Source organism: Equus przewalskii, chromosome 9, assembly GCF_037783145.1.
Source record: "Equus przewalskii isolate Varuska chromosome 9, EquPr2, whole genome shotgun sequence".
Classification (NCBI taxonomy): domain Eukaryota; kingdom Metazoa; phylum Chordata; class Mammalia; order Perissodactyla; family Equidae; genus Equus; species Equus przewalskii.
The window spans coordinates 11,175,014-11,187,735 of record NC_091839.1 but is presented as its reverse complement, the minus strand read 5'-3'; the positions used below and the strand labels follow the sequence as shown (position 1 = coordinate 11,187,735).

General features: G+C 54.4%; 2 protein-coding genes across 9 annotated transcripts; both read right to left on the bottom strand.

Annotated features, from left to right (window-relative positions):
- Window positions 1-355: 355 nt before the first annotated feature.
- On the bottom strand, window positions 356-9,403 carry RAB4B (RAB4B, member RAS oncogene family). 8 transcript variants are annotated; one of them, XR_011522297.1, is made up of 9 exons: window positions 8,772-8,968; window positions 7,476-7,556; window positions 7,092-7,206; window positions 5,607-5,669; window positions 5,372-5,526; window positions 4,309-4,404; window positions 4,078-4,208; window positions 3,130-3,243; window positions 356-738 (listed from the first exon to the last, which is right to left on the bottom strand). XR_011522297.1 is itself a non-coding variant. In XM_070557838.1 (8 exons), the coding sequence occupies exons 1-7, from the start codon at window positions 8,785-8,787 to the stop codon at window positions 4,093-4,095; spliced, it is 642 nt and encodes a 213-aa protein (XP_070413939.1). In that variant the 5' UTR covers window positions 8,788-9,004; the 3' UTR covers window positions 356-738; window positions 4,078-4,092. The 8 variants fall into 8 exon arrangements, 4 of the variants coding, with proteins under 4 accessions (XP_070413939.1, XP_070413938.1, XP_070413937.1 ...); XR_011522296.1 differs by lacking the exon at window positions 8,772-8,968 and adding an exon at window positions 8,366-8,466; XR_011522295.1 differs by lacking the exon at window positions 7,476-7,556 and having other exon boundaries at window positions 5,607-5,731; window positions 8,772-9,403.
- A 264-nt stretch (window positions 9,404-9,667) lies between these two features.
- Window positions 9,668-12,716, bottom strand: MIA (MIA SH3 domain containing). The gene is made up of 4 exons (XM_008541460.2): window positions 10,879-12,716; window positions 10,659-10,792; window positions 10,090-10,200; window positions 9,668-9,761 (listed from the first exon to the last, which is right to left on the bottom strand). The coding sequence occupies exons 1-4, from the start codon at window positions 11,000-11,002 to the stop codon at window positions 9,738-9,740; spliced, it is 393 nt and encodes a 130-aa protein (XP_008539682.1). The 5' UTR covers window positions 11,003-12,716; the 3' UTR covers window positions 9,668-9,737.
- Between the last annotated feature and the right edge of the window lie 6 nt (window positions 12,717-12,722).

The following is a 12,722-nucleotide window of genomic DNA, read 5'->3' as shown; positions in this document are numbered from 1 at the left end:
TGGGGTCCCAACACCACCAGCCTCGAGGATACAATCACCAAGGACACAGAGTAGTCACAAGCAACAATGTCACACACACAAGCAGCACATTCCTACAGATCTCTTCACACACATCACAAACATAAGGACATCAGTGTTACATATGTGGGCCTCCAGCATGCATTGCCACAAAATGTGCACACAGTGCCGATTCCCTCCACAACAGACACCTGAGTCATGGAGTCATGGTGTACCCCCACACTACTACCAACCCAAAAACATGGACCCCAAACACCCTGACACATGAGTCTTCCATCAGGGACCTCTTCTGTCTCTCCTCCCTCCCCACCACCCCAAAATGATGGAGGCCAAGACACAGGTGTAAACAATGCTTTATGGGGGCGGGGTGGGGACGGGACAGGCCTCCAGGTAATAAATAACACGTACTCGCAATGGCAGGACCAGGCAGGGAGCTGGGGCCAAATGGCCCTGGTCTCAGGCTTTGGGAACTCTTCGAGTATGGCTGGGGTTTCAGGGGGAACAGGGGTTAGCCAAGACAGATGAAGCAGCAGCAGGTACGGATTCCCCCTTCCCCCGTGGCTCAGTCTTGCCCCTCAGCCAGGCCCCACCAGGCCAGGGAAGGGGGACAGGTGGCGGGGCAGCTTCTCCGGGGCCAGGACAGGTGAGGGGCTTGGCCTCCTGGGGCCTGGGACTGGGCCCCAGCCGGAAGGGCAGGGCTGGTCCTGGAGAACAGGTGAGCTGAAAGAAAAGTGTGTGGTGAACTTGAGGGATCCTGGCTCTGTCCAGCTGGTGTCTCTGTCTCGTTTCTGGGTATCTTCCTGCCCTCCTATCTGTGTCTGTCTGTCCATACCTATCTCTTTCTCCCAAAGTTTCTACATGGTCTGTCTGTCTGACTTTGTTTCTCGTCTGCAGGTAATTCGGGCTCTCTCTCGGAGTGTGCCAGCCCTGGTTAAGATTGAGTGTTTTCACTGCTGCTGCGGCCCAGGTCACCCAGGTTCCCCAGTCTGTCAGGTTGTTACACTGTGGCAGCTGCAAGCTGCTGGGATGCATGTCACCAGTATTTCCAATACCAGCAGGGTCCCCTATGGTGGAGAGGTTTCAGCGGATCTTCCAGACTAAGACAGACTAGGAAAAAGGACATGGCCACCCTCTGGAAAAACTGGCCATGAAAACCCTACGAACAGCAGCGGAGCATTGTCTGATAGAGCACCAGAAGGTGAGAGGATGGCGCAAAAAGACCAGGCAGGGTTCCACTCTGCTGGACACAGGCTCGCCAGGAGTCGGAATCAACTCCAGGGCACTAACAACTCTGAGGGTTCTTGCATCTCCCTGTTTCTCTGCCTCAGAGAGCTGTCTCCTTGAGTCTGTAGAAGGGCATCTCAATGTCTACATTTTCTATCTCTACGTCCTTCTATGTTCCAGGACCACCCTGGCTCTACATCCCGTTCCAGTGTTTTCCAAAATGCGGAGACTCATTTAGTTAGCGGTTCTTGATTTGGCTGCAGATAGCGTTACCTGCGAGCTTCTAGAAATCCCGAAACCACTTCAGAATCTCTGGGGTGAGGCCCGGGCTACAGCAGCCATTAAGGCTCTCCGGGTGATTCCAATGTGCAGCACATGAATGGGCTGGGAAATCAGTTTGGTGGGCCTGGACCGATTTTTTTATTGAAATGGAATAAAATAGAATAGAAAATATCAGAGCGCATCATATGTAATAAGAATATACTGGTCCATAGAGACAGAAAGCAAATTGGTGGGTGCCCAGAGCCTGGGTGGGATGGGGAGAGACTGCTGAGTGGGTGAGGGGTTTCCTTTCAGGGTGATGAAAATGTTGTGGAACTAGACAGAGGCAGTGGTTGCACAAGTTGTTGCACAAGTGAACGGCACGCTTTAAAAGGCCTAAATTTATGTTATGTGAATTACACATCCATTTTTTTAAAAAAACAGATTGGTGCTAGGAAACATGTGTTTCAGTTTTCTATTTGTGTGTAACTATGTTAGGTCAACAGAGAAAATATATTTCCTCCTGCAGATCGCAGTCAACAAAGTTTGAAAGAGCACTGTCTTAGGACATTGGATTCACTGAGGCCAATTCTGAAACAGATATACTAAGCCCTGACGTGAACAGTACACACCCACCCACTTCTGCACAGCCCAGAGGCTTTCCAATGGGGAGTGAGAAGAAAAATAACAAGTAGCCCTCCATCTACCAAGTCTTTACTAAGTGTCTGGCTCTGTTCTAAGCACTTTATGTGAACTAACTTAATCTTCTGAACACCCACCTGAGGGACGAACTATTATTAGCCCCATTTGACAGATGAGGAAACCAAGGCCCAGAGAGGTTAAGTAATTTGCCCAGAGTCACTCTGGCACCAGGTGAGAGAGCCGGAGTGTAACGCAGGCGGCCTGGCTCTGGAGCCTGGTCTAGCACCCCCTTCCCTTCTCAGATGGGGAAGACAAACGCCATACAGATAACAATGATCAAGTGTACAGAGCTGGATGCTTTCAAAAAGGAAAGGGCACTTGGGGGACCACCCAGCAAGAGGGAGTAACCCCAGCTGGGAAGCCCTTAAAGGTTTCCTGCTGCAGGAAGAGTCATTTGAGCAGAGAGCAGATGATGAGTGGCAGTTGGCGGGAGAAAGGAGGCAGGCGGAGGGGTGCGCCAGGCCGAGGCCCAGCGGACACAAAGGCCTGGAGGGAAGAGAGAGCGCTGCTGAAGCACTCACCCTTGACTCCTCTCTCTCAAATTCCAGATCCATTCCATCAGGAAACCACGGTGGCTCTGCCTTCGGAGTATGTCCAAAGGCTAACCACTTTCCCCACCGCCACCCTGGAGCAGCCGATGGCTGGGAGGAGGGTGGGCAGGAAGCACAGAGGGGAGAATTGGGAAGATATACACACCCCCGGAGAGGTGGGGAGAGGTGGGAGTTGGGGCAGGGGAGTTCGGCAGTGGCCAGTCCCTGCAGGGGGTCAAACACCAGGCTCAGGAGCCTTAGCTGTGTCCCCTGGGCCCCGGGAACCATGGATGGTCCAAACGGGGAGGACAGGATGAGATCTGTGCTTTAGGAAGACCTGGTGGCTACATCAAGAGGGGACAGGACTGGAGACAGAGGCCAGAAGGATACAAACCTATCCACTTCTCAGTCCCTCCTCTGCCCCCGGCCTGGTCCTGTCCACCATCGTCTCTCATCTTGACTTTGCAGTAGCCTCTTCGCTGGTCTCCTGCCCCCCACAGTCTCTCCTCTATATGCAGTCAGAGGGACCCTGAGTCAGATCCTGTCCCTCCTCTGCTTAGAGCGCTCCTGTGGCTCCCGTCCCACCCAGGGTATAAGCCAGAGGCCTCCGCATGGTCCACAAGGCCCTAACTGATCTGCTTCCCCCAACCCAAGGCCTCATCTCCTGCTCAACTCCCCCCTCAATACATACACACCACACACACTGCACTCCAGCCATGCTGGCCTCCCTGGACTTCCTCACCCAGGCCAGGCACAACCCTACCTCAGGGCCTTTGCACCAGCTGTTCTCTCTGCCTAGAGCACCTTCCCCTAGGGACCCACATGACCCCCTCCCTCACCTCCTTCAGGTCTTTGCTCAAATGTCACCTTCCCTGTGAGTCCTTTCCTCATCATCATGTCTAACATTCCACTCCGCCCCCTCTCCTCTCTTTGCCTGGCTTTATTTTTCTCTATATTCTTATCTTTCTAACTACTATGCCATTTACTCATGTATCTTGTTTACTGTTTGTCTCCTCCCAAGAACATGTGGGCTCCACCCGGGCAGGGATTTTTGTCTGTGTTCCCAGTGCATGAACAGGACCTGGCCCTCAGTGGGCACTCAATAAACATCTGGTGAATTATGCATGGGAGGGTCAGAGATCCAGGGCAGAGAGCCGGCAGTGGGATGAGAAGGACCGGTGAGTTCCCTGTGGCCAGGAAGATAGCTCCTTTAACTCAAGTGGTCTTGCGTCTTTCTCTCATTGTTTCTCGTCATCTCTCCTGTCCCGTGTCTCTGTCTCTGCCGCATACACCCCCTTGCCAGGAGACCACCCCTGCGGTCCCTGAGTCCCCAGTATCCCACCTGGCTCCGCAGGTCTCAGCAGCCACAGGGCTGAGGGGCCACGGCCTGGGCGCTCCGAGGCTGCCGCAGCTGGCGAAGGGAGGCGTCCCCGTACTGAATGCCTGAGCCCATCCTCTCGGGGTCGAGCTCGCCTAGGGAAGAGGGCAGAGGTCAGGACTGGTCCCTCGGAGGAGACCTCGGCGCCCCACCTTCCTCTCCGACTCTTGCTGGTCAGTCAGTCGGGGGCCTCACCTGAGTCGATCTTGTTCAGGATGGTGCGAGCACACTTCAGGAAAGCCTCCTCCACGTTCTCACCGGTGAGAGCGCTGGTTTCCAGGAACATCAGCTCTGGGGGCAGACGCTCCGGAAGGTCAGGGCCTCGGGCATCCCCATCCCCCAATCCCACTCTGACCTGCTGCCCCTCAGTCTGTTCCTCAAACGCTCCTCCTTTGCCCTCACTCCTTGTCTGTGCTGTTACCCTGCCATGAATGCTGCCCTCCCCAGGTACCCACCCAGCTCAGAGCTCAGCCACACATCTCCTCCTCCAGAAAGTTCTCCTTGACCTCCCAGGATGGGTCAGGTGCCTCCTTTGGGCTCCCACAGCCCCTGTGCCTCCCCCATCCCAGCTCTGACCCCTCTGGGCAGTCACTATCTGCAAATGGGCCTGGCCCCCTCCCCCACCCACTAGACTGTGAGCCTATGAGAGCTGGGCCCAGACTGTCCTTGTCACTGTGTCCCCAGCACCATCTAGAACAGGCCTAGGCGCCCTGTGACAGGGCCACACAGTAAGTTAAGAGCCAGGATTCAAACCCACATCTCTCTAACGGCAAAACCTCCTCTCCAGTTTGGAGATTACAAACTGGAGGAACATGGGCAGATGCTAAAGCCAGCAGCTGCTTGGCCAATGTGATATTTTCGAATGAGATATCCCCTAGGGCCATGGGAGTTTGCGGTCTCCACCTTATACCAGTAGCCCCCTCACTGCCTCCCCATCCTGGTGGAAACCTCCTTAGCAGCCAATGTTAATCAAGCACCCACCCAGCGCAGGAGGTGCTGAGGGCTTTCCATGTACCATCTCCCTTTAACCATCATGGATAATGGGAGGCGGAAACACTGTGATACCCACTTTCCAAATGAGGAAACTGACGATCACAGTGGTCACACAGCTCGCATGTGGCAGCACTCAAATTTGAACCCAGACCTCTAAATCTCCACATTCCCCTGCTGGGCACAGCCAGAGACACAGGAGGCCCAGAGAACTGTCCCCTCCTCCAATGAGCCCCCTGCCCCTGCCGGCCCATGGCTCGGCCCTCACCGTTCTCCTGGGCAAAGCGGGAGGCCTCCAGGAAGGTGACCTCACGCTCCGGGTCCAGGTCCTTCTTGTTGCCACAGAGGATGACCACGATGTTGGGGCTGGCCAGCGTGCGGGCGTCCGTCAGCCAGGCAGCCAGCGAGTTGTAAGTCTCCCGGCTGTGGAGGAAGGAGAGAGGAGGGAGGCCGGGCAGGAGAGGGGCAGCCCCGGCCCCGCCCGGCCCGCTCCGAGCACCCACCTGGTGATGTCGTACACCAGCAGGGCTCCAGCCGCCCCTCGGTAGTAACTCCGCGTCACCGACCTGTGGGGCCAGGGGGACCCAGTCACCCCTGAGGCTGGGGTCTGCCCCGAGACTGCCCCCCTCTGCGGAGAGAGACTGGTGGTTCGGAGGCCCCCCTTCACTGCTGGCCCATCCCCCAAAACCTGGCCATGGTCTGGTCTCACTACAGTTTCTCTGTCTCTGAGGCAGTCCCTCAATGTCTCTCTCTCTAGCTGCCTGTCTGAGTCTCCCCCATCTTTGACTCTCTCTGTGTCCCCATCTTTCTGTGGCTCTTCATTGGTCTCTGTCTTTCTGTCTGTCTCTCTTATGTGTGTATGTCTTTAATTCTCTATTTCTCTGGCTCTGCCTCTCTCTGATTCTGGCTCTCTCATCCTCACCCTTGCTTTCATTCATTCATTCATTCATCATTTTCTGTCATCTCCCCTTTGCCCAGTCCTGGCCAAGTGCTATGCAACAACATTCACTTGTCCCTTTCCGGCTGTGTCTCAGGGAGGCCCCTTTCCCAGTGTGGCCGACTGTCTGTATCTCCCTGTATCACCGTCTGGGTCCCTCTGGAACTCGTGCAATCATTCCACAAGCATGTAATGAGCACTTCCTGTAAACCCAGCCCATGCCACACACCTGTCTCTGTCTGTCTCTGGGCTCCATGCACCTCATCCAGGGAATTCACACATGAGTATTAACTTAGCAGCTACTAAGGGCTGCCCAGGGAGCACACTTCTCTGTGGACTGGATTCCCTGTTTTTCTCTCCTTCTCAGTCTCTGTTTCTATGTGTCTTATTTTTCTGCAGACATGTCCTGAAGACATACTGTGCTAAGCCCTATGTATTTCTCTGTTTTTCCCCAGAACACATCCATTTCTCCATCTCTCTGGTTCCACCTGTCCCCCTTCTCCATCTCTCTCTGTCTCTGCCTCTGGTTCTCTTCTGTCTCCTAATCTCCCTTATCTTTCTCTTCTTCTCAGTCTCTGTCTCTCTTTCTCTCTCCCTCTCTGAGTGTGTGTATCTCTCTTGCAAGCTTCCCTTTCTGTTTTAGTCATTCTCTCTCAACTTCGACCCCTCGCACCCACCCCTAAACATCTCTTTCTCTCCAGGCAGGCCCCATCTCTCCCTGGGCACAAGTCTCCATCCCTCCAGCCACATGGGTCTATCTATCATAGTCTCTCCAGGGCCTGTCGGTCCCTCCCTGCCTCTCTCTTCATTTCTTTCTCAATCTCTTTTCCTCTCACTGTCTCTGTCGTCCTCTCTCCAGGAATCCGTCTCTCTCTGGCTCTATGTACCTGCTAATCAGAGTCTCTCTCCCTCTGCCTTGCCTGCCCTCTCTGTGTCTCCCTGCTCCTATCGTCTCCAAGTGACTCTGCACACCTCTCTCTCTCTCATTTTCTCTCCTCTCTCCTCCCCCTTCCTCTCCCTCTTTCTGTCCTTGGGAGCCCAGCCCACCTACCGAAATCGCTCCTGGCCAGCTGTGTCCCAAATCTGCAGCTTCACAGTCTTCCCACCCACGTTGACCACCCGGGATCCAAACTCCACGCCGATCGTGTGGTTGGAGTCCTGTTTGACTGGGAGTGGGAGGGAGAGAAGAGGCAATGCAGGAGCTCCGAGGATTCCCTGTCCTCCAAGGCCGCCTCAGCCTGTACAAACCCATTCTCATTGCTGGGGTTACTGAGGCTCAAGGAGGACCTAGCAAAGGGCATACACCAAGGCAAGAAGCAGGCAGCCAGCACTGGAGTTGGACCTATGGCCAGCCCTGCCCCTGTCCACCCCATAGTGCCCACGCCATGCCCATGCCCACGGTTCAATGCTCCCAGGACCACCCCCAGAAACTCACACTTATTCTCAATGAACTGATGAAGGAGACATGATTTGCCAGTTCCTGCACTGCCAATCACCAGGAATTTGAAGAGGAAGTCTGGGCAGATGGAGCCAAAATCAGGGAAACCCATTCGGGGAGAGAGAGAGACAGGGGAAAAGACAGAAACCAAGAGACCATCACAGTTACAGGGAGAGAAATAGACACAGGCAGAAACCGAGCAATGGATAAACAACAGTAACAGATCGTTCTTATATAGTGCTTACCATGTACCAGGCACAGTTATAAAGTGCTTTACTTACACCAACAGCTCACTTAATCCTCAGGAAAACTCTATGAGCGGGGTATACTAATAATTATCCCCATTTTCCAGATGAGGAAACTGAGGCCAGAAAGGTTAACTGACTTGCCCAAGGTCCCCCAACTAGGCAGAGCTGGGATTGGAACCCAGGTCAAATGGCTCCAGAGTCCAAAACCTTAGCTAATTATTTGGCAATCGTCTCTTGAAAGCCATTTTATCAAGGTCTACAATCTTGTCCTTGCCCCTCACGACTTCACCTCCTATTACTCTCTGCCTCAGTCACTCCACTCCAGCCTCTGTCCTTCAGTTGATTCCCTGAAAATGACAAGCTGGTTCCCATTTGCTCCCTCTGCTTTTCTCTATTTGTTGAATGAATAGAGACTCCTAAACCAGTCCTAATAGGACTCTCTGACTCCTGAACCAGTGCTCTTTCCACTGCACCCTGTCGTCGCACCTCGTATCCATCCATCCTGATTTCCCAATTCTCAGTCCCTCCCCCCTCCCTCTGCCCAAGGCCCTGACCATATTCTCAAGCTTAAGCCCCACCCCTTGCCACTAGTCCCAGCCCCTACTTCAAGGCCAACTTATCCCCAACCCCACTGCAGACCTCTCAAACCAGAGCAGTCCAGGGTCCAGAGCATCCCTTCACGCTTCCCCCTAAACCATCAAGCTCGACCCCTGCCATTCACACAGTCAGCCCCGCCCCATCCTCTCAGGCTCCGCCCGACACACTAAGGCCCACCCTTTCCCTCAAGGTCTATCTCTGATCCATCGTGACTGGCTCCCACAAATCCCGCCCCAGATCTATTTAAACCACACACCAGACCCTCAGGCTCCGCCCAAATCGATGAAACTCAGCCTTAGACCCACTAAACCCCTCCCAGCATCCACTAGGCCCTGCCCCACAATACCAGACCCCGCCCCCGGATATGTAAAGCCCCGCCCCACTGCCCACAGGCCGCATCCTCCCCCAGCTCGGACCCCAGACCCCAGCTTCGGTCCATCACCCTCACCGTAGGTCTCGGCCATGACTCGGTCGCGGCCGCTGGGGGCCACAATATGGCGCCGCGGCCGCGCCTGCTCCTCGGCTGGCAGCCGCTCCACTCCGGCTGCAGCCCGGGCTCCTTCCTACTCCCGGGGCCCGGCGCCGCCACTTCCGCCTCCACCCCCCTCCGGCGCGACCCGCTAGGGTTGCGGGATACCGGGCCACGCTCCTCCAGGGCAGGGATTGGGGGACTCGGCGTCCGGGGGGCGGGACGAAAGGCGCGGATTGGCGGTGTGAGAGGGGACGAGCCGAGAGGGGCGGGACCAAAGCGAGTGATTGGCGGAGGAAGTGGGAAGGGGCGGTGCAGAGGATGCTCCGCCGAGCAGAGAAACGGATTTGGTCAGGAGTCCGACTCCGGATTGGGTAGGAGCAGACTGGGGCGGGGATACGGATGCAAAGAAGAGGCCACGGGCAGGATTGACAGAGCCTGGAAGAGGAGAGGATTTTGAGCTGGCGAACGCGGTTTCTGACCTCAAAGGCAAGAAGAATGAAAATTGGGGGGGGATACACGCAAGTTAACCTCCGCCTCCCTTTGCAGATAATCTGCCAAGAAAACCTCTGCTCTGCGATTTGTGTCTTGCTCATGGTCTGATTGGCTCATTCCCAATCTTTCAGCTCCCTCTCATTGGCCGAGAGGACACTACCATCCCCCAATTGGGCTGTTTTCTTATTTGCTTGTATGTGATACTTAAGCTTAGGAGCCCACCTCCAGTACCCAGTGCAGCAAAGAGCTTTGAGTCTGTGAAACTCTGCCCAGCAACCACTGACGTCACCACAGTCAGTGAGTTGATTGGCTAAATGCAGGAACGCGGGGGAAACATTTCCTTTATAGAGCCCCACCACAAAGACCACAGAGACCCGCAGTTTGCACTTGGCTGATGTATTTGCATAAAGCCGGGGAGAAAAAAACAGCAAGGACGGCGGTAGGCTGAGCTCACTGGCAGTAGAAATCCCATTTCTGAAAGAGAAAGGGGAAACCGTGGGGAGAAACCCAGCGATCACACCACAAAGGATCTAGTGGTTTTAGCAAAGCCTGTGGCGGCAGGCGCCGGTTTGGCTGCACAAGTGCTATGCAAATTAGCCCAGGGCCCTCTAATCTTTGCACCTCTCAACTTCACCGGGACTTAGAAATCACTCCCCATTTTACAAATGAGAAAACTGAGGCAGGGAATTTGTCCCAGCACGCAGAACTAGGCTGCCGGGAGCCAAGGGGAGGGGCATCTTTGCCCATCATCACAACCCAAGGATCCTCCCTCCAGATCCCTGCAGGCCACCGAAACACTCACATCTGTCTTCACTTCGATTTTGCCAGGTTTCAGAGTGGACTCCTCGCGTACAATGCTACTGGGGAAATAGCCCAGGCGAGCAGCCAGGTCTCCATAGTAATCTCCCTGAACCTGGAGAAGAGGGGTTACAAGGCAGGGTCTGGGAAGATGGCAAGCTCGTTCCTGCTGAAGACCTTTGCACTCTCTCTTCTCCCTGATCTCCACATGGCTGGCTCCATCTTTATGATGGAGACTCGGGTCTCAGCTTAAAAACCCTCCCTGACCGCCGGATGTAAAGTAGTCATCTGGTCACTCTGTATTAATTCTCAGAGCAGCGCGTATCTGCTGATATTTTTGAGGACTTGTCTCCTTCCATTAGAATAAAAGGGATCATTTGCTGTTCTATCTGCAGTGTCTGGAACAGAACTTGGCCCCACAGCAGGTACCCCAAAGTAAAAGTAAAGTAGATCACAGTAGCCCCCCAAAACTATTTCAGTTCACCCCCTCGAATTTCCCCTTCAAGAGCAAAATGAGGGTGCACTCCCACCCTAGCCCCACACCCTTTCCTCTTCTGTTCTCCCAAGACTCACGCTGCCTCCCCAGAAGAGCCGCCCTCGGCCCTTCAGCTTGGAGTAGACATACACGACTTGGCCCCTGTGTATGGTCAGGAAACGGCAGTCGGGGGCCATGTAGTCCTGAAGGGCCACAGCCATGGAGATGGGGTCTGGGGAAGGAATAGAAGGGAATGACAAGACCCTCCTCACAAGATAGCAAGCCAAGCCCCCACACCCGCCACCCCCCAACTCTTACGGCTGCATTCCTCATCAGCACACAGCTTCCGATCAGCCAGTTTGGGCATGGGGCCTCCGACACTAGGCCCTGGGAAGGCAGACAGCAAGATGATGACACCGAGGAATACCGGAGACCAAGCCATCGTGGATTATGAGTGAGAGTGCAACCAAGGGGAAATGGGGTCTCCGATTTCCTCCTGCCCCACCTCTCTCCAGCAGGACAAGGAAACCTGTGTTCTGCCTCTTGTCCCCGCCCTAAAACAGTCCCAAATTTCGCCCACACCACCTAGAGGCTGCTACCCAGCCAGAACCATTTCAAGGGCAGGGTGAGGGTTGCCTGCCCAAGGAAATGCCCAGTAGGCCCAAAGCAGCCCAGGCCACTCCAAGTGACAGCCACCCCCTCAACAATCAGAGAGGCCCAGACAGGCAGGTTGACATATGCAATTCTATCTTCTCCTGAGTCTGCTTGGGTACCTGGGCCCCTCTGCTGTCCCCTCCAGGGACAGAACCACAGGAGCCGGTATGGAAAACTACCTTGGAATTTCCTGTGCTGAGGGGCAGGAGAAAAAGGCAGCCCTTTGATGGCAGGAACAGCCCCAGCTCTCAAGTACTGAAAGATTACATGTTGGGCCCGAGGCTGGAGCGATGCCCTACCAAGATCACATTTATCCTCACAAGCCACTTCCTGACCCGGTGGCCTGGGCTAAGCTAGTTCTCCTCTCAGAGCCTCATCTGTAAAATATGGATAATAAGAGTAACGGTTATTTATACAGCATTCACCATGTGTATTTTCATTAACTCACATGGATACTCTGCATCTCCTCAAGAGGAGCTATCATAACCCCAGTTTACGTGGACATGGAAGTGTAGCTTTAAGGAACTTGTCCAGGGATACAGCCAGGAAGTAGGGGGGCTAGATTTGGCCCCAGGCCCACACCCACACCACCGAGCTTGGAGTTCAGGTGTCCAAGAGAATAAGAAAGCGCTGGAGGATCTGAACTCCAGTCTCACCTCTAACCGTGAGCCTCAGAGATCCCTGCTGAACTCACTCTCCTGAGCATCCAGTTCTTTCCCCAAGCATTCTCTCACCTCTGGGACGGCAAGTCCCACCCTTTTGTAGGGGGAAGAGGATGAACACACACAGGCTTAGAGAGGGGAGGACTTCATGAGGGGCAAAGACTGGCCCTAAGCCATCCCTACATACCCAACACCCACCACCAAGTCCCACGAGAGGGTAAAACAGCTCTACTCCAATGTCACCTCCTCTGAGGGGCTTTCCTGGATCCGTCCAGTCCCTGTGTGCCAGCCCCACCACCCCATCACTCCATTAAGTCAGTTCTGTTTTTATCAGAACACAATATTTGGAATTAGCTTATCTATTTTATTCACCACTGCCTAGCTTATGCCAAGAACAGTATTTAGCACTTAACAGGTACTCAGCAAGTATTGCTGAATTTATTGAGTGCTTACTAAGTGCCTGGCAGTGGGGGGTGTGTGTTGGGGGCAGTGACAAGTACAAACAATATAGAGAGATTCCTCTTTATGCAGGAAGACAATGAAGCTCAGAGTTCCAGCATCAATTGCTTATGGGAACAGCTAAGGGGTGCCCCAGGCAGACAGCAGAAGCCAGGATCTGCTGACCACGGAACCCGTGGTTGCCTGTGTGGGGGTGAGATGGTTCCACGCGTCGTCTGCAGTAACACTGTGCCTTTTGGTGAGGCCGGCAATCCCTCTCCATTCAGTCTTTCAGATCCTACAGGACGGTGTGCACTTGGTGCCAGAAGTCTCCATCACTCCGGACACTCATGTTCCTCTTTAAGGGAGAAAGCCGAGCAGGGGCAGACTTGGGCTCACAGCCTTGGC

What these genes read in the sequence shown, in the direction of transcription:
- RAB4B (XM_070557836.1), bottom strand. Translation starts at nt 9,388, where the DNA reads ATGAGCAAGACACAAATCGCAGAGCAGAGGTTTTCTTGGCAGATTATC. An exon ending in GCTGGCCAGGAGCGATTTCG is followed by an intron (nt 5,732 to 7,091) that starts GTAGGTGGGCTG and finishes CTCTCTCCGCAG; the next exon opens with AGGGGGGCAGTCTCGGGGCA. An exon ending in CTGGTGTACGACATCACCAG is followed by an intron (nt 5,527 to 5,606) that starts GTGGGTGCTCGG and finishes CTTCCTCCACAG; the next exon opens with CCGGGAGACTTACAACTCGC.
- MIA (XM_008541460.2), bottom strand. Translation starts at nt 11,002, where the DNA reads ATGGCTTGGTCTCCGGTATTCCTCGGTGTCATCATCTTGCTGTCTGCC. An exon ending in TGCTGATGAGGAATGCAGCC is followed by an intron (nt 10,793 to 10,878) that starts GTAAGAGTTGGG and finishes TTCCTTCCCCAG; the next exon opens with ACCCCATCTCCATGGCTGTG. An exon ending in AAATCGAAGTGAAGACAGAT is followed by an intron (nt 9,762 to 10,089) that starts GTGAGTGTTTCG and finishes TTTCTCTTTCAG; the next exon opens with AAATGGGATTTCTACTGCCA.